Genomic DNA, 22,550 nt, shown 5'->3' with positions numbered 1-22,550 from the left:
AAGCTGAAGCTGTGTAGTAACTGCAGTGTGTCTTTAAGCTACAGTATGCCATTTGAGTTTATCTGGCAGGCAAGTGTTAAAGAATGTGTACAACAGTCGAGTGTTAGGACAGTGGGACTGTGTAAGGGGCTATATTTCAACTGCAATCCAGACTGGAAGAACACAGGGGAGATGGCTCGACATATCAGGGCTAAATTGGTCTGGTCAGGAAGTTAAAACACATGGTCAGCCCAGAGCTTGCTCGACAGACCGGCAGACAGACAAGGCCAAAAGAGCATACACTGATGTGCTCATAACAATATGCAATATACTGTTTGTTGCAAAGAAAGTTGAGTTGATACAACAGATCAAAACAGTGTGATAAAACTATAATGTTCCTGGACACTAAATTCCCCTTCTACATGACTTCATCATATAAAAGGTGTGTGGAAGAACCAGTACTCCTTAAACATCAAACCAGTGGGCCAAACAGAGCAATTCAGATATAATGGCCATGGTAAGAGATCTCTTGAGTCATCTGTGTGCAGGAGGAGAAACTTCCAGAAACAAGAAAATTTGGTTGGATGATGCCTCAATTCCAATGAATCCTCCGTGCCATCACTGTCAGCAGCCATATCATGCAGTCTATGCAACGCACACAAACTCATTAGAAAGAATAGCTAGGATATTTAGCAATGACTGACAAGTAATTTGCATCAAAATGTTGAGATTTGGATGCAAATTGATCAAAACCCCGACTAAATATCCCCACAGTGCTTTATATTTAAAGTGATCTTAACAACTCTCCCCCTCCACATAAACTACCATTGTAGAAAAAAAAAAAGAAAAAGAAATTGATTAAAATCTCCCTTCGTCTCTGTGAGATCCAACCACAGCTCCGGATCCTGTTTAGTGCTCTGTTTGAATTTGTTGTATTTACAAAGATAATAAAGACCAGTATCAAATTGGGAAAGTAGTTATATTCAAAAATAGTGGAAAGTTAGTGCACAAGGTTACATATGCATAGCCAATTGGAAATTTTTGTCACCGAAAGCAATTAAGGTCTTGGACATGAGATCTCTAACAATAATAAAAATGATAAAAAATGACAAAGTGTTCTGTTAAACCTTAATATATTCTCTGAGTTATGTTCGGTGCAGTTCCCATACTGTTGCCATTAGAGCTGAAACGATTCCTCGAATAACTCGAATAATTCGATTACAAAAATTCATCGAGGAATTTTCGCTGCCTCGAGGCTTCGTAAAGTTTGGGTTTTTTTTGCGTCATCAAAACTTTGGTATGAGTATAAAACACGTTTAATGTAGCTGCAGCTACCTGCTCCTCTCTCTGACACACAGACACTTCAACACGCACACGCGTGCGCACACGCGAGCACGGCGCGCCCCTTTTAACTTTTAGTCAGCACACAGTTGATCCGTGATCCAAATGACCCAGTCGGGAACACGTGATCCGGTCAAACGGCCAGCTTTTCTCCGTTCACTCTCTCCGTGTTTGCAGCTAACATAACGATAGCAACGTCCTCACACAGTCTCTGTCATAGACGCGTCTCTGGTCTCTGTAGTCTGTGAGCACGCTGAATGCACGCGCTGCAGGAGCAGACAGAGATACACTTTTAATAATGAACAGGCTGATTATATTAAATCTCTAATGTCTTCAAAGCTAAATCAAGAGATAACTTGTTTGTGGAATAATAATTTAGCAAATATATATTTAAAGTTTCTCAATTTCCTTATCTGACATGATTGATTCTGTGATTGATTCAACAGAACATAATGCTTTCTCTATTAAATGTACTGTAACAGATGTGTCGGCTACACAAAACAGTATTTGTTATTTCAGCCATTAAAACATGTTTGGCCTGTATTTTTAATTTACCTGCCGCCTTGACCAGTGAATCAAAAAGTTTATTTGGGACCCTGTCAGTAATATGGTGAGTGTCAGCAGCTGTAGAGCAGAGGTGGTTGGCTGTAACAAGCAGGCGTTACCACGGTAACTGCAAAGAAGCAGGTACGACCCAAGACGAGTTAAAACTTAATTAAGCAAAAGTATGATTTATTCGATTACTCGACAGGATATTCGATAGAATACTCGATTACTAAAATATTCGATAGCTGCAGCTCTAGTTGCCACAGTCACACAATCCTCGTCTTATACGTTTTTAAGCAAAAAAAGAAAAAAGTAAATATTTTATTCCCCCACTACAATTGATGGAAGCGAGTCATGCAACTATATGCTAATTAAATAGCAAAATGTGGGCATTTTCAGCCATTGAGGGGATTTTTAGCGGCCCTTGACTTAAAATCGAAGAATCAGAAGATTTTGGCCAGAGGCCTCATTCACAATTTCCACTTTTTTTTTAAACTATGAAAACGCATCTTTGCATATTTTTTTTGCAAACAAGCAGACTGTTGTTTAACCATTTAACAACCTGACCTAAATACAGAAAGCTTGTACAACAACAAAAAAACACTTTACAGACTTGATTCTGAGAACAAATAAAACATACATAAAGAAGGAAAAAAAAAGTATTTAATGTCTTACTTTTGTGATTCTGATCTACAAATCCTTACTACAAAATAATTAGAACAAAATAGTTTCTCACTGTAGTTATTTATTGTGTATATACATTATTTTTGAAGGGGGCAAAATACAAAAAGCTCTTTACAAAATTATTTGAAAAAAAAAACCTGTGAGTGATTCTAACAGCAATTTTGGCCCACAAGAAAAAATGTTTGGACACCACTGATAGTCTGTGTATTCTAGTCCGTATATCTTTATTAATAACATCTCAGCACCTAACTAACCTTATTGTGATATAGTGACAGTAGCTAGTAGTAGAGCTGGGAATCGATTCAGATTTCCCAATTCGATTCATTTCAATTCACAAGGACCCGATTTGATTCACGATTCAATTCGATTTTCGATTAAGGATATTTCAGTCACAGTACCAATTTTACTTGAAAGATTTTAACTCTAACTTGGTGCATTATTAAAGATATTATTTTTTGAATTAAGCCCAAAGCAGTGCCATTAATCGTGTACTTTTTATTAAACGTGACCTGACCAAAACAAAAATGTAATAATTTAAATCAAATCACAAGGCAGGCAGTGTAAATAAGGTTGCTACAAACACATTGTAAACTGAGGATATTCATGTCAATGTAGTGAACAGTAATGGTCAGATATGAATCTGTTGCTCTGGATGTCCAACAGTCACAAGTTAGGGCAACTCTCTCTGCTAACTTAAGCGATGTTGCGATGCTATGTTTCACGTCTGCATACATGTTTGGGACTGTCACTTCACTTAACTGTTTGCGTGTTGGTATAACGTAGTGTGGCGAGGCGTGGCGACAGAGTCTTTATAAGGCCGCGGAAACAATCATTTTCAACAACACTGTATGGTCGTATGTCCTTGCATATAAATGTTGCGACAGCCTCGGTTATTTTCTGGGCTCGCAGAGAGTTTGCTGGTAACTTACATACAAATGCCTTCTCCAGCTTCGTTTGCTTCGGGTCCGACGTATTTGCAGACTGCGTTTCTGGGTGGTGTCTCGATAAATGATTTCGGAGATTCGTTGCGTTTCCACAATATTTCACCTCCACGCTGCAGTACTTGCATATAGTTTTGGTATTGTCCAGTTCATTGCTGCCTTCGTGTTTTCTAAATCCAAAATGCATCCAGACATCCGCCTTAAAGTTTGTTGATAGTGCCTTCAGGGCTCCCGCCATGTTTAACAACACTTGCGCTCCTCAACTAGTGACGAGCTCTCACGAGATCTCTGGCTGTCCACGCAAGACTACTCTGCTTTAAACTGCAGGCTGCATTACACACAGTAGAAAAGACTATTAAATAATCGATTTAAGGATTTTATGAAAATCGGGCCATTCAAAGGAAAATCGATTCGAATCGATTAATCGATTTTTTTAACCCAGCCCTAGCTAGTAGTACATTTCATTTCCTTGTGTGCTCAGATAAAGCTGTAACTCAAAGTCCACAAACCCACAGCTGCTTCCTGTAAGAAGCACAGAGTCAACAGGCAAACTGCTGACCTACACAGAATATTCTGAGCCTGAAGTAATGTAATTATAGTCGTACTCTGACAAAAACAATCCTAATAAAAACATAGCCTTTTCACTCTCTGAAACAATTTAAAGACTTGTAAAGCAAAGCTTTCAGTCCATATGACCTCTATGCAAGCTCGCCAAAGGACTAAAACATGACACTATTTTGTTTATAAATGAAAGCTTAGTTTAGCAACATCCTGGTTAACTGCGAAAGAGCTGAATAAGCAAGCAGGACCCAATTTGCTGTTGACATTGCTGACATATTTCACAAGTGTCCCTTTCTTTTGTTAAAAGTTAAATTGAAGTGTAACTAATTAAAACGAAGGACGAAATTATCATTCATAGACTCCATTGTCGAAAAGATAATGCCTTAGCATTTATAAGGACTCGAGCAGCTGAAATACCTGTTCATTTAAATAATTGCTTGACAATAACTTTCTCACTGGCTACAAACATGCCTAAATCAAGCAAATGGTACACCATAGTTAACAAATGACACATTAGATGACATGTTGGCGTTACGGGCAGGCCTCACAGCTGCCGCATACAAAGCATTCAGATTCACTTATCGACAAAAGCCTACCAACATTGATACGTTTATGTCTGAGGCCATAAATAGTCCGTTAATGATACTTACAGTCCAAATGTTTCTTTTTTGGTCCCATAACTTCATGCGTGGTGGCCTTGCACACAGTTTTTGAAATTGCCGACCCAGTGACACTGTGCTGAGCAGCGGTGATCCGGTCTGTAATACTCTGTCCAGACATCCTGTACCGGTTCAAATCAACGACCCAAAAGCAGTGGAGAAACCTCGAGTTTGAGGACGGGATCAGTATTCAAAGTCTTCGGAGCCACCTGACAATATCGGGGGGAGAGAAAGAGAGAGAGAGAAGAAAAAATGAGACGGTGGCACTTCGCTAAAACGCTAACCTAGCAAGCTAGCTAACTAAAGGGGGATTCTTTCAATACAGTTAAAGTTGACGACAATGACTAAAACTCGAGGTTTGCTTTAAGAATAGTGCACATTTATAGTAGTTAGATACTCACCCAGTCTTTAAATCTACCCCTCACGGGTACAGTCTCGTCAGCCCCCGTAAAGTCTTCTGCTCATAGAATATAAGTTACCTGTAGTCGCTACAAAAACACATGTGCGTTCCGGAAAACAATCTTCACAATAAAAGCTTGATTGAGAAAAATAAAAGAAGAGCAGCTAATTATGATGAAATATAATTAAACACTAATGAAGGCTATACTTTTTTAACATGATCAAAAGAACTGAGTTTACATGCAATACACTATACCGAATTAGTTTATTTATAACTGTAGCCTAAATTTCAAAATGCCCAGTGTTGTTGGTAAAAGTCGTTCCTCCTTTTTTATCCCCTAAAATGAAGCTTTACACGAGAGATTACTATATGTATCTACGTAGTAATATAATAAACACAAAATAAGCAAACAGATAATATAGGCTTTCATACATACAAACATAGGCCTAAGTACAGTAGCCTATGCATACATGGTTTGGAAATAGATCCAATTCGCGTCAGATCCGGTGTTTTCGGGATGACAAAAAGTCCAACTTTACACGCGGCTCTCGTTGTCGAGTTCTTTGGTTCCCACGCTAAACATCGTCCAATTTTTTCACAGCGCCTCCCCCTGCTGGGTTTAAATCATTATTCAAATGAACGCAGGGTTTTATGGAAAATGGCGGGTGTAGCCTACTTCGTGGTCATTCTTAACCTCACATAATATAGCAAAAGCCCTGAGATCGCAGCCTCGGTTCGTTAAAGCCAGCCAGGGTCCATCTCTACTATTCACTTACTTACTGAGAATAACACTACTCACATTGACTAGTTGTGCCCTTAGATATTGTTTTGTCTGTGTCTTGATTTATTTTTTATTTTCTTATCACATAAGACCTAGATGATTTCAGTAACAAACTTTCTATCTGGTTTTCACATGTATCAATCATAGACTGTATCAATAGGCTAGATCCAGTGTGTGTTATTTACCAATCAGAAATAAAACGTTTTATGTAGGGTTAAAGTTTGATTTAGAATCAGTCAGGGATTAAGTTTACGCCACAAGCAACACTCATTTTTTGTCAGAGAATTTACACAGTATTCAGATGTGGCAGGCAGAAGATTGCCTAATGTCTTTCATCCTCTGCCACAGTGACGTGAGAAAAAAGATTGCCTTTTAGAACCCTCTGCAAGAGCAAGTTGGCCCACTGAATAAAGATGGACAAAACATAGCATTTAATAAACAATGTGATGCAAATTATTGCTGATTGATGGAAGCATTCCCAATTTTATCACTGATGTCTTGAAGTGATTTGGTGTACTATCTGCATTTGTTTTTCCTTTATAGGCTACACATTACCTGACCCATTAAAGCAAATTGTAGAAGGCCCACCCGTAGCATTGGCAGCCTTTTCATACCTTCATATGTAATACTTATCATCACAAGCTCTATTTTGGGATTCTATTCAAATTTGATATTAATTAATACAGCACATTTCCTAAAAAAAGAATTACAAAATTAAAAACAAAGAATTATAAAGTGGCCCCTTTCAGCAGTCCTGATGGCTTCAATTACAAACGTAATTAAAATGTATAATAACAGTGCTGACCCAGTTAAGTAAGGCTGAGAATCTGTGTCCTCTTTTCATCATGGTGATACTGCTATTTTCCATTTTTAACTTTACACTAGATGAAGATTTAGTATTGATAGTTCCAACAAAACGCAAACATGCTCTCTTTTCCCATCTTTGCTGCATTAGTTGGATGCTTGAGGACATCTAGTGGTCAATATTTGTAACTACAACACTGCATGTAGTTTGACATCGTCTAGTCAACATTTCAGCAGATGAATGTATTTTAAGTATGATTAATCAAAATTATATTACGTTTCTTGATCATTCATGACCAAATATATTAAAATGAAAACATGTGTTTTAGCTTTTGAACATCAGACTCAAAAATGTATGTATGATGCATATTCATCCTCAGGATACACAGTAGAACATTTCCATGCTGTGATGTTTAATTCATTTCTTTTTTTTTTTAAAGATATCTTTTTTTTAATTTAAAGATAACAAGCAAGAAACATTTACATCAATTACCACCTTTTAAACAATACAAGCAAGAAAAACAGGCAAACGAAAAAAACAACAACCAGCCCGTATAATGCAAAATTAAGCAACCATATATCACAAAAGGTCTCTTTTGTGATATATGGGGGGAGAAAAACAGAAAATTTGAAACCAACACAAGACAAAAGCCCTTAAATAAAGAGTAAATGTCATTACAATAACAAGAAATAACAAACAATTTGCAAATAAAATGGCAAGATATACAAGACTTAAGGCAGTAAAGGGTAACAGCTTTTGTTACTCTTTACTGGTAATATCTGTACAAATAAGACCATAAAGGCCTACTCACAAAGTCTGTGCTTTCCAATAATGATAATAATAATAATAATGCATTTTATTTAAAAGCGCCTTTCAAAACTCTCAAGGTCACCTTACAAGCAAAAGATAAAAACTGCAAAGTTACAATATACATCAATACAATTAACATTAGAAGACAGAAGTGGAATTGTGAGATTGGGGAGGGAGAGAAGAGGGAATGATCAGACTGAATATGCCTGTTTAAAAAGATGCGTTTTGAGATGAGATTTAAAAATTGAGAGAGAGTAGTTTTGTAGTCCAATATAAGTTAAGAAGGGGTTCCATATTTTATAGACCAAAGAGGCTTTGTCTTTGAGCCAGTAGGTCATTGCCTCCAGGGGTAAGAGTTCTATTATATTTTGCACCCACAATGAGAGAAATTTAAAGCCTGTAAATAATTTTGAATTGCATTTCCTTAACCTTGGTAGTGGAGAGACAAGATAAGTCGAACCAGACATGTCTCCATTCATCATCTGAGATTACTGCACAAAAATCAGCACCCCAAAGAGACTTCAGAGGACTCACACCCTCTGCTGGTGGACAAAGAGCATTATAAAACGTGGTTATTAATTTTCGAGGGGTGGGATCCTGCAGTACTGTTTCTACAGAAGATTGAAAAAAAAAAAAAAAAAAACCTTGAATGTAGCCTTATTTTTTAGGAAACAAAGCTCAAATGGAGCCTTGAGTTGGTTAAAAAAAAATTATAATGGGATCGTCGGTGGCGCAGTGGCAAGGCGCGCGATCCCATGTATTGAGGCTATAGTCCTCGCGCGCGCGCGGGCGGCCCGGGTTCGCGTCTGGCCTGTGGCCCATCTCCCGCATGTCTCTCCCCACTCTCTCTCCCTCATTTCCGACTCTATCCACCTTCCTCCCTCTATAATAAAGGCATAAAAAGGCCCAAAATAAATCTTTAAAAAAAAATAAATTATAATACCATTAGCCACTAAGAAAGAAAGTAGAATCTACAATGCCAGGGGGAAAGTCTGGATTTAGATAAATGGGGGTAAGAGTAGAAAGTAGAAAGAGTCTTCCTGAGCCTCTAACTTTCTAATGGCTCGCCATATCTGCAAGGTGTTCAGGAGGAAATTGCCCCGCAGTCTTTCTTAAACCCATTTTTAGAAACATACAAAATATTAGAAAGAGGGATTTGGTCCAGAGGGGCAGCTAGATAGATTTCAATTCATTTCAAACCTATTCCCAAAGATACCTGCTCAGGCAAGCTAATTGGTAGCATTTAATATTGGGCAAAGAAAGGCCACCCTCTTCAATATGGATGACAACCTGCCGAACACCACCCCCGCTTCCACCTCCTCCTCCACCGCAGGTAATGAAAAGAAACGACTCCGGCCAACTCTACTCTCCAGCTCTGATTCACCCCCCAAACCACTCGGATGTACTGAGGTAAACAACATCCTACTTTCCATTGAACAAAAACTCCCCGGACTGGACAATAGAATCGCCCTAATTGAAGTTTTGCACCGCGAATTCCAATCCCTCCGCCAGAGCCTCAAATACAGTGAGGAACAAATAGACACCCTCACTGAAACAGTCCGTCAACACCCTCAACACCCAGTTCAACTCCATCGTTATGGAAAATAAAAATATGAAAGAAACAATATTAGACCTACAGGCCCCGCAGCATGCGCAACAACCTTGTCTTCGCTGGCATTCCAGAACACCAGGCAGATGACCCGGAAAAAACTGTTAAGGACTTCATGATTCACCAACTCAAACTCTCCCCTGACAACGTTACAAACATTATATTCCACCGAGTTCATCGCATGGGTCAGAAAAACACCTCCAACAACCGTCCCCATCCAACAGTCGCTAAATTCAAACACTTCAAACAGAAACAACACGTACAACGACAAGGCAGACAGCTCAAAGGAACGGACTATGGACTCAATGATCAGTTCCCAAAAGAAATCATGCTCCGCCGTAAACAACTCCATCCCATCCGCAAACTTATGATCGAACAAGGAAAAAAGGCTGTCATCTCCGTTGATAAACTCTACATAGATGGACAGTTATACCGCGATAAGGACAAAACCTCCTGGCTTTTCTAATCCACCCTCATGCTCACATATATCTGACACACACAAGACACGCACACACCTACACACACAGCCATCTACTCATCCTGATAAACAGCTCTCCCTTCCCTCTCCTGCACCACTCTAAAGCCAAACTTTTACAATACCCATTCATAGAAACTATTACCCATCATCGCACCAACGTCTCCCCGCTACCTCCAAATGCGCCCTGACCAACACTGTACTTTCCCCAAACTTGTTTCTGTGGTTGTTTTTGTTAAATGTTTGCACGCACTTACTCTTTATTTTCGTGGTAACATTCACTCTCTCTCTGTGTTTTATGTGTACAGCTTGCAGCTATGTTTCACTTCAATCAATTCCTTATTTTCTGAAAGTTTACCACTAAAAATTTTAACATGGAACATAAGGGTAATTGGTTCTCAGGCTAAAAGAATGAAAATAATTAATCACCTGGACAAACTACAAGCAGGCATGTTTATTACAAGAAACTCATCTCACTGACTCCAACCAAAATAAATTAAAATCACCACAATTTACTCATGTTTTCTCCTCAACCTACAATAGCAAACAGAGAGGGGTTTCTATTCTGATTAACAAAAAAAGTTTCATTTGTCCACAATTCCACCATCACTGATACAAAAGGACGTTTCATTATAATAAATATATCAGTCAACAATCACCCCCCATCACAATTTTTCATCCATCTACAATAACTCCAACTGTCCGATCATCACAGGAGGCGACTTTAACACAGTCATTGATCCATCCATAGACCGCAGCAATAACACAACCAAACGAACCTGCCAATTATCTGACACAATCACACAGTTTATGACTGACATGGGACTTGGCGATAGTTGGCGGCTTCAACATCCATCTACAAGACAATACTCATTCTTCTCTCCGGTTCACCCATCATTTTCACGCATTGACTTATTCCTCACCAGCAATTCAATCATATCTAATATTTGAAAATCAAAAATCCATCCCATCATTATCAGTGATCATGCCCCAGTAACATTCACATGGAATAAAACCACCCCATACAGACCCAATACCAGATAACACATCTCTCCTCAATGACCCAGAGTTTGACAGTCTCATTAGAAAAGAGTGGACATCCTTCCTAGAAATAAATGATTCCCCAAAGTCATCTCCGTCTATCATATGGGAAACAGGTAAAACAGTATTAAGAGGCATAATCATTTCATACTCCGTACACAAAAAAAGAAAGAACAGCAACAAGAAACTGAACTGGAAGAAGAAAAAAAAAAATCAAACACTTGGAGGACATCATCACCAACAACCCAACAGAATAATCACATACTGAACTTAGAAACTGTAAATTTAAAGAGCATATTGCAGGTTAAAGACAAAATTTAACTAATCATAGAAAAATACGTTAACAATGCTGTTTTTAAAGAAATTCTGAAATTAATAACCCACAGGGTCTCCTGGAGACGTTTTAGTACGTGTTCGCACGTTTTTGCTTTTTACTTCCGCATTCGGCTGTGACGTAACGTAAGGGAGTCCTGCTGAATCCCCGTCTGTTTAACATAGAAAAGCATGGATCCGAGTGTCACTCCCGTCAATAAATAGGAAGAAAATATGTATTCCTTTACATATAATGGTCCACTGGCTTATTATTATGAACCTGTTAGATGTGATAGAGAGCAGAAACAGGCAGGATTAGAGGAATAACGGCCTCAGGAGAGAAGTGAAGTTGTGGTGTGAGGAGAGACCCGGAGCAGGCGTCCTGCTGAGTGACAGGTGTCAGCTCGCCATATATGGGCGAGTGCTGTGTTCACATCAGCATATGTAAAGTTTGTAATCACATTCAATCAATTAAAAAACAATTTGTAGAAGGTGCAAGTGCCGATCATTCCCCTTTACATTGTATGGGAGTTGCTCGTAAAAACGGCAAATCTGTACAACGTATTATGGTGCCGCGCTGTGCGCGCGCGCGAGAGAGAGACAGACAGACATAGAACCCGATTACACGGCCTGTGCAAATGCAGCACTATGTCTTTATTGTTTATTCCTGATGCAGCCCATTGCTCACGTTGTTATAGAACATACAGTGTATGGTGCAGGATGCTCCTGACGTGAGTTCACAGCGCACGTAATCCACACAACAGCGCACACACTCCACAGTTTAATACGTGCACATATATTAGGCTACTACAAGAACTTTAACGTTTTAATGGGATACAGAACCGACAGACGTAAAGCTTGTGTTTCTGTTTGTTTCCAAACCGCGCGTTCCGTCTTTCCCCACTGCGCACACACGCGCGCACACACACACGGACACGCTCTCTTGCAACAGAGTTGGATTTATAATAATTTTATGACTACATATATTAATACAGACTGTCCGGTGTCTGTTACGCGCAAACTAGAGAATATAACAGAGGATTCCAGCAGATCAAATCATTAAACGCTTGTCTGCGTACATAATATTTTATGTTAAACACCCAGAGATTTAAATTACCCGTAAATTCCGTACTATTGAGCGCACCTGGATATAAGCCGCACCGGCTAAAAATAAGTAAATAAATGTATTTGTACATATATAAGCCGCACTTGATTATAAGCCGCAGGTGTCCACGCTATAACAAGAGCTATTTACACAGACGTAGGTTACCGGTAACATCCGCAAATACTGTAGCGTCCGTACGGACGTTAAAGGACGACGAGAGCGTTCAAATAATAACTTAATAACCCGATCACTGTCGGCCGTGACCACGCCGTTTACAGCGGAGAACAAAACCATAACTTGCCGTAACAATCCAACTCTCTCCCCCAGCGTTCTCTCATACAGCCACTCAACATGTTCTCGCTGGTGCATTCACTGACTCTCCACATAATCGGAATTATGAACATTTTATCAACTACTGACTTTACAACATGAACCGTTACAATACGAAGCCTAGCCGACGGTGTCTGTAACACGGCTGATGAAAAAGATGACCGTAATATATTTCACAAGAAAAAGTCCATCCATTCACTGCCTCAGAATGACTTCATTACTCACTTCCTCAGTCTCTGTTGTCGCTGTCAGTGTCATCTTAACGTGCAGCAGCTCTGTTAGCTTCTTTGACAGCCAGGTCGATCGCCTTTAACTTGAAAGCTGCATCATATGCATTTCTCCGTGTGTTTTCCATGATGAGGGTGCGTGCATGAAGCGCAAAATGACTGATATTAAGATCCGACGTGACGAAGTCAAATGTTTTTGCGGCAGAAGCTCATTGTCCCCCATAAAAAATCCATGCATTAGCCGCACCGGAGTAGAAGCCGCAGTGCTCGAAGTGTGAGAAAAAATTAGCGGCTTATAGTCCGGAATTTACGGTAATAAGGAAACGCTTTTGTGTCTGATGCCGAAATAATCAACTGTCTGTTCGATCGTTTCTGAGGTAGTGGGAATAATTCACCAAAAAACACTTTGAATAATCAAGCCACTTACACTATGCACCCGAATGTGCGCCGCGCAAGTTACAAACTATTGCAGGGAGGCATCCTGTCTGTTCTCACTCACTACCACGTATCATTACACCTCTTTAATCATGTGATGTTTTAGCCTGTTTTTTGTGCTTTAATTCTTTTGTGCTGCCTTCTAAATGTTTGTTTGTAAAGTGTTTTATGCTCTCGGTGCAAGACAAGTTCCCCCAGGGGCAATAAAGGCTTCATTCATTCATTCATTCATTCATACACTGATGCATAAAGCCGATCAAAGCAGAGTCAGAGAACGGGACTCCCTTACGTTACGTCATATGACGCGTTGTTGAAAAAAAAGCGCGTTCTAAACGGCTATGCTAAAACAGCCACTTTCTCCTCTAAATTAGAGCACTTATGTGTTGTAGAACATATTAAAAAAATAACCCACTTATTTTACAGCCATTAACAGACTATATAAAATATTAATTAAACAATTTTTTTATCCTGCAATATGCTCTTTAAATAGAATGAAATTCTGAATAAAAAACTCAATTCCAAATACATAGACTCAGACAAGAACATTTCCATCACAACAACAAATCTGGTAAATACCTATCAAATCAATGAAAGCAAAATAAAGAAAAAACAACTATTTCCACCATCAAGAACTCAGCAGGGAAGCAGAAAATAACCCAAACCATCATTTTTGAACAACATTGATTTACCACATCTCAACTGAGACCAAATCTCAGCTCTAGAAACTCCAATAACTCCTGAAGAACTTTCATCTGCACTCCATCTCATGCCCAACCACAAATCACCAGGACCTGATGGCTTCCCTGTTGAGTTCTATAAACATTTCTGCTAAATTTTATCCCCACTATTCCATAGAGTAATAACCAACATGAAACAACAGTCAAAACTCCCCCCCATATGAACTCGGCAACAATCTCACTCCTCCTCAAACCCAATAAAGACCCATCACTCCCCTCCAGCTACCGTCCTATCTCTCTCTTAAATGTAGACCTATAGATCATCACAAAAACACTTTCTCACAGAATAGAAAAAATCATCCCATCTATAATCCACCCTGATCAGACCGCTTTCATCAAAGGCAGACATTCATCCACCAACACCCGCAGACTCTTTAATCTAATGGAATACTCATCACAACAACACACACCATCCATCATTGTCATACTCGACGCAGAAAAAGCATTTGATAAAGTTAACTGGTCATTTCTCATTTCCACAATGCAAAAGTTTGGCTTTGGGGAATCATTTATTAATTGGGTTAAAATTCTCTACACTGCACCTTCAGCCACCGTCATCACAAATGGACTAACCTCACAACCATTCACACTTCACCGGGGGACTAGGCAAGGATGTCCACTCTTCCCCTCATTATTCACCATCTTCATAGAACCGTTAGCTGCAGCAATCAGACAGAACACTAATATCCATGGATTTAATACACCAAATCAACACCACAAAATCAGTTTATATGCCAATGACATACTGCTCTTTCTACAGAAGCCACATGCATCACTACAGGAAACTATCAAAACCATAGAAACAGTCAAAAATATCAGACTACTCCATAAACTGGCATAAGTCATCAATCCTCCCTCTCCATAGTCATAGTCAACAGCTGGGATGTGGCAGCCCACACACCACTTATACCTAGGTATCCACATTTCCTCCAGGCTGTCAGAGCTGTTCACCCTCAACTACACTCAATTACTTAAAACAATAACTGACACCATCCTCTGCTGGACAAACCTACCACTTTCATTAATCGGCAGGATAGCAGCAATAAAAATGACCATATTACCCAAAATAAATTATCTCTTTTCAATGATCCCATCTAAACCCACCCATTCCTGGTTCAAATCTCTAGACTCCATCATCAACAAATATTACTGGAAAAATAAAACACCCAGAATCAAACTTACAACCCTACAGAAACCCAAAACACAAGGAGGACTATCAGCACCAAACTTTCATCAATACTTTACAGCAAATCAATTACAGTACATTCAAATGGACCCACCCCCAACATTCAGACAGTACATGGTTAGACATTGAACAAACAGCATGTGACAACATCCCCCTCTCAGTCAGCCCATCCATCAAACAACACCCCTGTTTTAAATCAATAACTACATCATCAGCTCTGACAGCCTGGTGGGAATTCCACAAAATCACAAACTCAACTCTCACCATGTAAACTCACCCCAATCTGGAACAACCCCGACTTTCTCAGTAACAAAAAACCTCTCCACCTCCGCTCATGGTCAGACAAAGGCATTACACACTTACAACACATTTTTGAAAACAATAAACTGGTTTAATTTCCACAACTGGTCCAGGAGTACGGCATCAGGAGCAATCACTACCTGGAATACCTTCAAATTAAATCTATTCATGCCAAATATAACACCACAGACGTTTACTTCCATCTCCCACCATTTACCCTATAGAATTAATAAAAATCACCTCAATAAAAAAACTCTTGTCCAAAATATATAAAAATCATATCTCAATCAGACACTTCCATAAATCTATTGGTATCAAAATGGGAAAAATATCTTTTGATTGCTCCTGATGCCGACTTCTGGAACCAAATCATCCAAGATATTTATTCAATGACGAAAAATACAAACCAACAACTAATCCAGTATAAAATACTACACAGAACACACTTCACGGGAGAGAAAATGTTTAAAATGGGATTCATCAATTTGTACTAATTGCACCCAAAATATATCAGACACCTACTTTCACGCCTTCTGGCACTGCAGCCCAATTCAACAATTCTGGAACGAGGTCACTAAATCACTTTCCACCATGATGTCCCCTTCACTCTGTTTACTCTGTAACACATCACTAACAAACCTCAACAAATCAAGCAATAAACTACTTCTCACAGCCCTGACGATCGCCAAGAAAACCATCCTCATCAACTGGAAAACTAGGAACAAATCAAACATCACGCTCTGGAAAAACTTACTCATTGAACACATCTCGCTGGAAAATTCACTCATACCCACCCACAACTCAGTAGCAGAACCCCTCTCTGTTTGGGCCCCCCTCCTCAACCACTTTCAAACATGAACCCACTCTCTGTTTATCATTCACTATTAACATTATTAGCACTACTATTCTTTTTATTCACCTTCTGTTGTTTTTATTATTATTAACAATAACTATAATGGCAATTGCCTGAGAACCAATTCCCCCCTCAACACAGAAATAACATCATTCATATCTACTTCATACTCACTATCTAGTTAGCCATATAGCTCTTTCTTGTTTGTTCATTCTTTACCTTTATTTTGATATGATTACTACTTACCATTATCATATTGTTGATTATGTCTTTTGTTAGTTCTATTAATCATTTTTATTTGTATTTATTTATATTTATAATAAATCATGATTATTAATACAATTATTGCTATATAAAATTGTTAAATTCTTAGTGTGATGTACTGTATATTGACTAATATTATCATTATTTTCATATTTAATTAATTATTAAATTATTTATAATTGTAGTGATTATCTTAAATGTTACTGCATTATAGTATTATGTTATAATGATTTTCTATAATGCATTGCTTTATATTGTTACATTTTCACATTGTTTCATTATACTTTGTCATATGAATATTATAACAGCTATTATATATTTTATATACCATTTGAAGAGAAAAGTTTGTTTTGTTTCTTTATATATATATATATATATAAACTTTTTTTTTAATCCCCATCATACATTGAAATCTTATTCCCCATTCAAATATCACCACATACCCACTGAATTCATATGAACTCTGACTGCAAGCTTTGTCTCTGTCCGTTTTTTGTATGTCTATTCACTGTATGTTTAAGGTTTATAAAAAATAAAAAAATAATTAAAAAACAGGACAAAATGGTATCTGTACTTAATAGAAATGCTATATCAAGTGATGAAGACTATTAAATCTTAAATCTTTGAGAATGCACGAAACAAACACATTTTCAGATGTGGATACTCCCTACAAAATGTGCAAATGTTTTTCTGAACAACATTACCTTGTCAAGCCTACGGAAGTTTTCTTAGGGTATAGAGGTGACACAGCAAGGAAATAGTGAAAATTGACTCAAGTGCTGGTTGTAGACACTTGCCTGTATATCTCAATTATCGACACAATAAAGTTTCTCTTCGAAAGTGAAAAGATGCAGAGCCTCTCGAAGCAATGTAACAAAAGCGTTGATGGTAAAATGTGTGATTTTTGTGATAGTACACACTTTGCAAATCATACATTATACAGGAGGTATCCCTCTGCTATAAATCCAACTTTATTTTGAGGACTTAGAAACAACTAATCCTTTGGGTAAAAAAAAAAAAAAAAGGAAGCTGTGTACTTTTGCTTGAGAAACTTACCTGTGGAATTTAACTCTCCCCTTGCAAATGTGACAGGGCGGGCGAGGTGATTTTGGATTTTCTGTAAAAAAAAAAAAAAAAACTACTGACAATGCCACCTGGGGACTTGCACCCCAGGAAATACACAAATATTGGAACCAAATTCACCAGAAAATAACCAGTTCGAAAAACTGAAGAGGCAGAGTCGTTTTACCAAAATATAAAAAGGTATTTACTATAGTGAATCAAAAGGAAACAAAATGCAAGGTAGGTTGAACTGAAGCTGTAGGGAGGGAAAACTAAACACAATGACCAAATACTAATAGGTGAATTAAAATAATTGTTTATTTTAATACAAACTAAAATAGTCAAAATCAAATTTACTAGATATATTAAAACACTAATCAAAAAAAAGGAATAAACCAAAACTGAGCTTAAGCCACTTAGTTAAGAGGCAGACTACGCTGAGGAATGTGCTACCACATACTCACCGTTGTGCGGCACAGCAAACCTCACAACAAACCAAAAACGTCAGTGCCTTGTATTAGTGACCCAGTGCTCTTAACTCATGCGAAGTGGAGGAACCTCACCCTGGGTGACTAGCCTCTAAACATAGTGGCTCAGTGGAAGAAAAACACAATAAATTAAACCAAAAAGAGTAGAAAAAGAACAACTTGAGTTGGTGGCAAAACTAAAGCAAATTAAGATCAAAACTGAGTCAAAATTAGGCAAAACAGGGGCAAAACAACAGCAGTTAAAGCACCTAAAAAAAGAACGAAACCATTAATAAAAACGCTGGTAGAGTGTAAATTAAAACCAAGCCACCCTACTCACCAGGAACCCTTCCAAACAAATGCCAGGCCATCTCAGGCACTCAGGTGCATGAAATATGCTGGCCTGATTAATGAGCAAAGGGGGAGGGGGCGGGTGAGAGGCTGTGTTCCAGAGCAGATAGATAGAGATAGATGATAGATAGATACTTTATTGATCCCGAGGGAAATTCAAGAGCAGCATGGTTGGACTCTACCACACAAACATTAACCTTTGTCTACTCTTTAATTCTATGGGCCGAGACAAATACGGCTCTGGCAAAATATTTGAACCGTTGTTAAAAGATATTCGATTTCTTGAAACAGAAGGAATAGAGGTTAAAATTCTGGGTCAGAGTTTTTTGCTCCATGGTACAGTCTGCCTATTAACTGCTAATAATCTTGTTTGCCATTCACTTGGAGGATTTTTAGAAAGCTTTTCAGCAAACAAATTTTGTCATTTCTGTCTAACTGACAAACAAGCTTCCCAGCATGTGTTTGATGATGATGACCAGGACATTCATACTCAAAAGCTTTAACTGGTATTAAAGAGGATTCCTGTTTAAACTCGCTCAACTGCTTTCATATCACTGCAAATATTTGTGTAGATGTTATGCATGACATTTGGGTGTAGCAGGGTGTAGCTGTACTTGAATTACTTGAAGTCAAACTGATGTTGCAAAATTTCATCTATGAAAAAAAGTTGTTCACATTAGAGCAGTTTAATGACAGACTGGTAAGCTTTGATTATGGTTTTGCAAATGAGAAAAACAGACCAAGTGTCATTGTTAACTTGAGAACCTCAGAGAATCCCAGAAAACAAAATGCCAGTCAGATGTGGTGCCTTTACCCCTCTTAATAGGTGATTTCATAAATGAACAGGATCAACATTGGAAATTATTCCTGAAAGAAATATGCAGCGTAGTTTTTGCCCCTGTTGTTAGTGTAGTTTCTTAAGTTCTCCTCCTTTGACGATGATGTGTAGATGATGAAGAAATATCCGCTGACACTGACTTGCTTGTAATGTAAGACATTTATTTACAAAGACAAGAAACAGCATCAGTCCAGGTTAACCATGGTACCTGGGAGAGTCACCAGCCAAATGTGATCCCTCATGAACAAAGAAAAGACCCTAGTATTTATGCAGCATTGGTCAACAACATCAGGACATTTACGACTTCATTTAGGCTTTGATCATTCAGGTGTGCCTCTCCTACAGTCCTGCACCCCCTGTGGTTCCTCCGGACATATGACTTCAAAGGTTATACAGGTCACCATGAGGTGACTTTCTCCCCCAATATATCCTAAGTGTCTGTTCTCATTTCAATACTAAATTGTTTATCTTTCACAGTCTTAAGGAATGACCCCAAATAGACCCCTTCATTGTCTTTGATGTTAAACCTATCTCTAACCTTAAGAACACCATTTGTCCCACCAATAGCTCACATGTTACAGCAGCATACTTACACTTCACATACTTATTTATATTACATTATGTCGCATGTAAAATACACTTCATTAGCAATGTACTTAGTGTATTTTTAAAGCAGTTGATCATAGAACACCATCTTTTGTTCAAGAGTCTGTATCCAGACAGGTCGCTTATGGAGTCGCTAACCCCAAAACATCATTTTATGACTCACTATTGGTGCACTAATTGGTACTCCCCCCTGAACTGCTACCTTATCATGGTGGGGGACTTTGAGCACCCGAATGACCCTAGGAGCTATGTTGTCGAGGGCTTTGAGCCCCCAGCAGGGTCACCCAAGGCAAACAGGTCCTAGGTGATGGGTCAGACCAAAAGCAGTTCACAAAACTCCTATGATGGAAATAAGAGCAAGGACCGTGACATCGCCCGGCATGGCAGAGCCGGGGCCCCACCCTGGAGCCAGGCCTGGGGTTGGGGCCCGCAGGAGAGCGCCTGGTGGCCAGGCTTTTGCCCGTGGGGCCCGGCCGGGCTCAGCCCGAAAGGATGACGCGGGCCCGTCCTCCTGTGGACTCACAACCCGCAGAGGAAGCCGTAGGGGTCGGGTGCAAAGTGGATTGGGCGGCAGTCGACAGCGGGGGCCTCAGCGAACCGATCCCCGGACGCAGCTTCTGGTGTTTGGGACGTGGAACGTCACCTCACTGGGGGGAAGGAGCCTGAGCTTGTGCAGGAGGTTGAGAGGTACCGGCTAGATATAGTCGGGCTCACCTCCACGCACTGCTTGAGCTCTGGAACCCAGCTCCTCGAGAGGGGCTGGACTCTCTACTCCTCTGGAGTTGCCCGCGGTGGGCTGGTGTGGGCTTGCTCATAGCCCCACAGCTCAGCCGCCAGGTGTTGGAGTTCACTCCGGTGAACGAGAGGGTCGTGTCCCTGCGCCTTCGGGTAGGGGACAGGTCTCTCACTGTCGTCTCGGCCTACGGCCCGAACGGCAGTGTGGAGTACCCGGCCTTCTTGGAGTCCCTTGGAGGGGTGCTGGACAGTGCTCCGACTGGGGACTCCATTGTTCTACTGGGGGACTTCAATGCTCACGTGGGCAACAACAGTGAGATCTGGAGTGGGGTGATTGGGATGAACGGCCTCCCTGATCTGAACCAGAGTGGTGTTCTGTTATTCTGTGCTAGTCACAGTTTGTCCATAACAAACACCATGTTCGAGCACAGGGATGTCCATAAGTGCACGTGGCCCCAGGACTCCCTAGGCCGGAGGTCGATGATAGACTTTGTGGTCGTGTCATCTGACCTTCAGCTGTGTGTCTCGGACACTCGGGTGAAGAGAGGGGCTGAGCTGTCAACTGATCACCACCTGTTGGTGAGTTGGATGCGCTGGCAGGGGAGGAAGCCGGTCAGACTCGGCAGGCCCAAACGTTTAGTGAGGGTCTGCTGGGAACGTCTGGCTGAACCCTCTGTTAGCGAGGTCTTCAACTCCCACCTCCGGACGAGCTTTTCACAGATCCCGGGGGAGGCTGGGGACATTGAGTCCGAGTGGACCATGTTCTCCACCTCCATTGTCAAAGCAACTGCTCTGAGCTGTGGTCGCAGGGTCTCTGGTGCCTGTCGTGGCGGCAATCCCCGAACCCGGTGGTGGACACCGGAAGTAAGGGAGGCCGTCAAGCTGAAGAAAGAGTCCTATCGGGCGTTGCTAGCGCATAGGACACCTGAGGCAGCTGACAGGTGCCGGCAGGCCAGGCGTTCCGCAGCCCGGGCGGTCGTGGATGCAAAAACTCGGGCCTGGGAGGAGTTCGGGGAGGCCATGGAGGAGGACTTTCGGTCGGCCTCGAGGAAATTCTGGCAAACCGTTCGTCGCCTCAGGAGGGGGAAGCAGTGCTTCACCAACACTGTTTACAGTGGAGGTGGGGAGCTGCTGACCTGGGGATGTAGTCGGACGGTGGAAGGAATACTTCGAGGATCTCCTCAATCACGTCTTTCACTGAGGAAGCAGAGGCTGAGTTCTCAGAGGTAGACTCGTCCATCACCCAAGCCGAAGTCACCGAGGTAGTTGGCAAGCTCCTTGGTGGCAAAGCTCCAGGGGTGGATGAGATTCGCCCTGAGTATCTTAAGTCTCTGGATGTGCAGGGGCTGTCATGGTTGACACGTCTCTGTAACATCGCGTGGAGGTCGGGGACAGTGCCTCTGGACTGGCAGACCGGGGTGGTTGTCCCTCTTTTCAACAAGGGGGACCGGAGGGTGTGTTCCAACTACCGAGGAATCACACTCCTCAGCCTCCCTGGGAAAGTCTATTCCAGGGTACTGGAGAGGAGTTGGCTGTTAGTCGGGCTGCAGGGCTGCCCTTTGTCACCGGTTCTGTTCATTACTTTTATGGACAGAATCTCTAGGCGCAGCCAGGGGCCAGAGGGGGTCCGGTTCGGGGACCACAGGATCTCGTCTCTGCTTTTTGCAGACAATGTGGTCTTGTTGGCTCCATCGAACCTGGACCTCCAGCGCGCACTGGGGCGGTTCGCTACCGAGTGTGAGGCGGCTGGGATGAGGATTAACACCTCTAAATCTGAGGCCATGGTTCTTGACCGGAAAAAGGTGGTTTGCCCTCTTTGGGTCGGTGGGGAGTCCTTGCCCCAGGTGGAGGAGTTTAAGTATCACAGGGTCTTGTTCACTAGTGGGGGGAAGATGGAGCGTGAGATCGACCGACGGATCGGTGCGGTGTCTGCAGTCATGCGGTCGCTGTATCGTGGTGAAAAAGGAGCTCAGCCGAAAGATGAAGCTCTCAATTTACCGGTCGATCTTCGTTCCTACCCTCACCTATGGTCATGAGCTTTGGGTCATGACCGAAAGAACGAGAACAAAAGCGGCCGAAATGGGCTTCCTCCGTAGGGTGGCTGGGCGCA

General features: G+C 40.8%; 1 protein-coding gene across 5 annotated transcripts in view; it reads right to left on the bottom strand.

The window, feature by feature from the left end:
- picalma (phosphatidylinositol binding clathrin assembly protein a) overlaps positions 1–5,705 on the bottom strand; it is a 37,212-nt gene extending 31,507 nt beyond the window's left edge. For 2 of the 5 annotated variants that reach the window (XM_079356601.1, XM_079356600.1), the window contains exons 1-3: positions 5,548–5,567; positions 5,113–5,199; positions 4,703–4,920 (exon numbers count right to left, since the gene is read on the bottom strand). In XM_079356601.1, coding sequence (XP_079212727.1) covers positions 4,703–4,832 — 130 coding nt within the window. In that variant the 5' untranslated portion in view covers positions 4,833–4,920; positions 5,113–5,199; positions 5,548–5,567. Of the gene's footprint in view, positions 1–4,702; positions 4,921–5,112; positions 5,200–5,547 lie in introns of all 5 variants that reach the window. The other 3 variants (XM_079356597.1, XM_079356598.1, XM_079356599.1) reach the window with 3 other exon arrangements.
- Positions 5,706–22,550: the final 16,845 nt, after the last annotated feature.

The sequence above is a fragment of the Symphodus melops genome, assembly GCF_947650265.1.
Source record: "Symphodus melops genome assembly, chromosome: 11".
Lineage (NCBI taxonomy): Eukaryota > Metazoa > Chordata > Actinopteri > Labriformes > Labridae > Symphodus > Symphodus melops.
The sequence above is the reverse complement of the archived record's forward strand: the minus strand, read 5'-3'. Positions and strand labels throughout refer to the sequence as shown.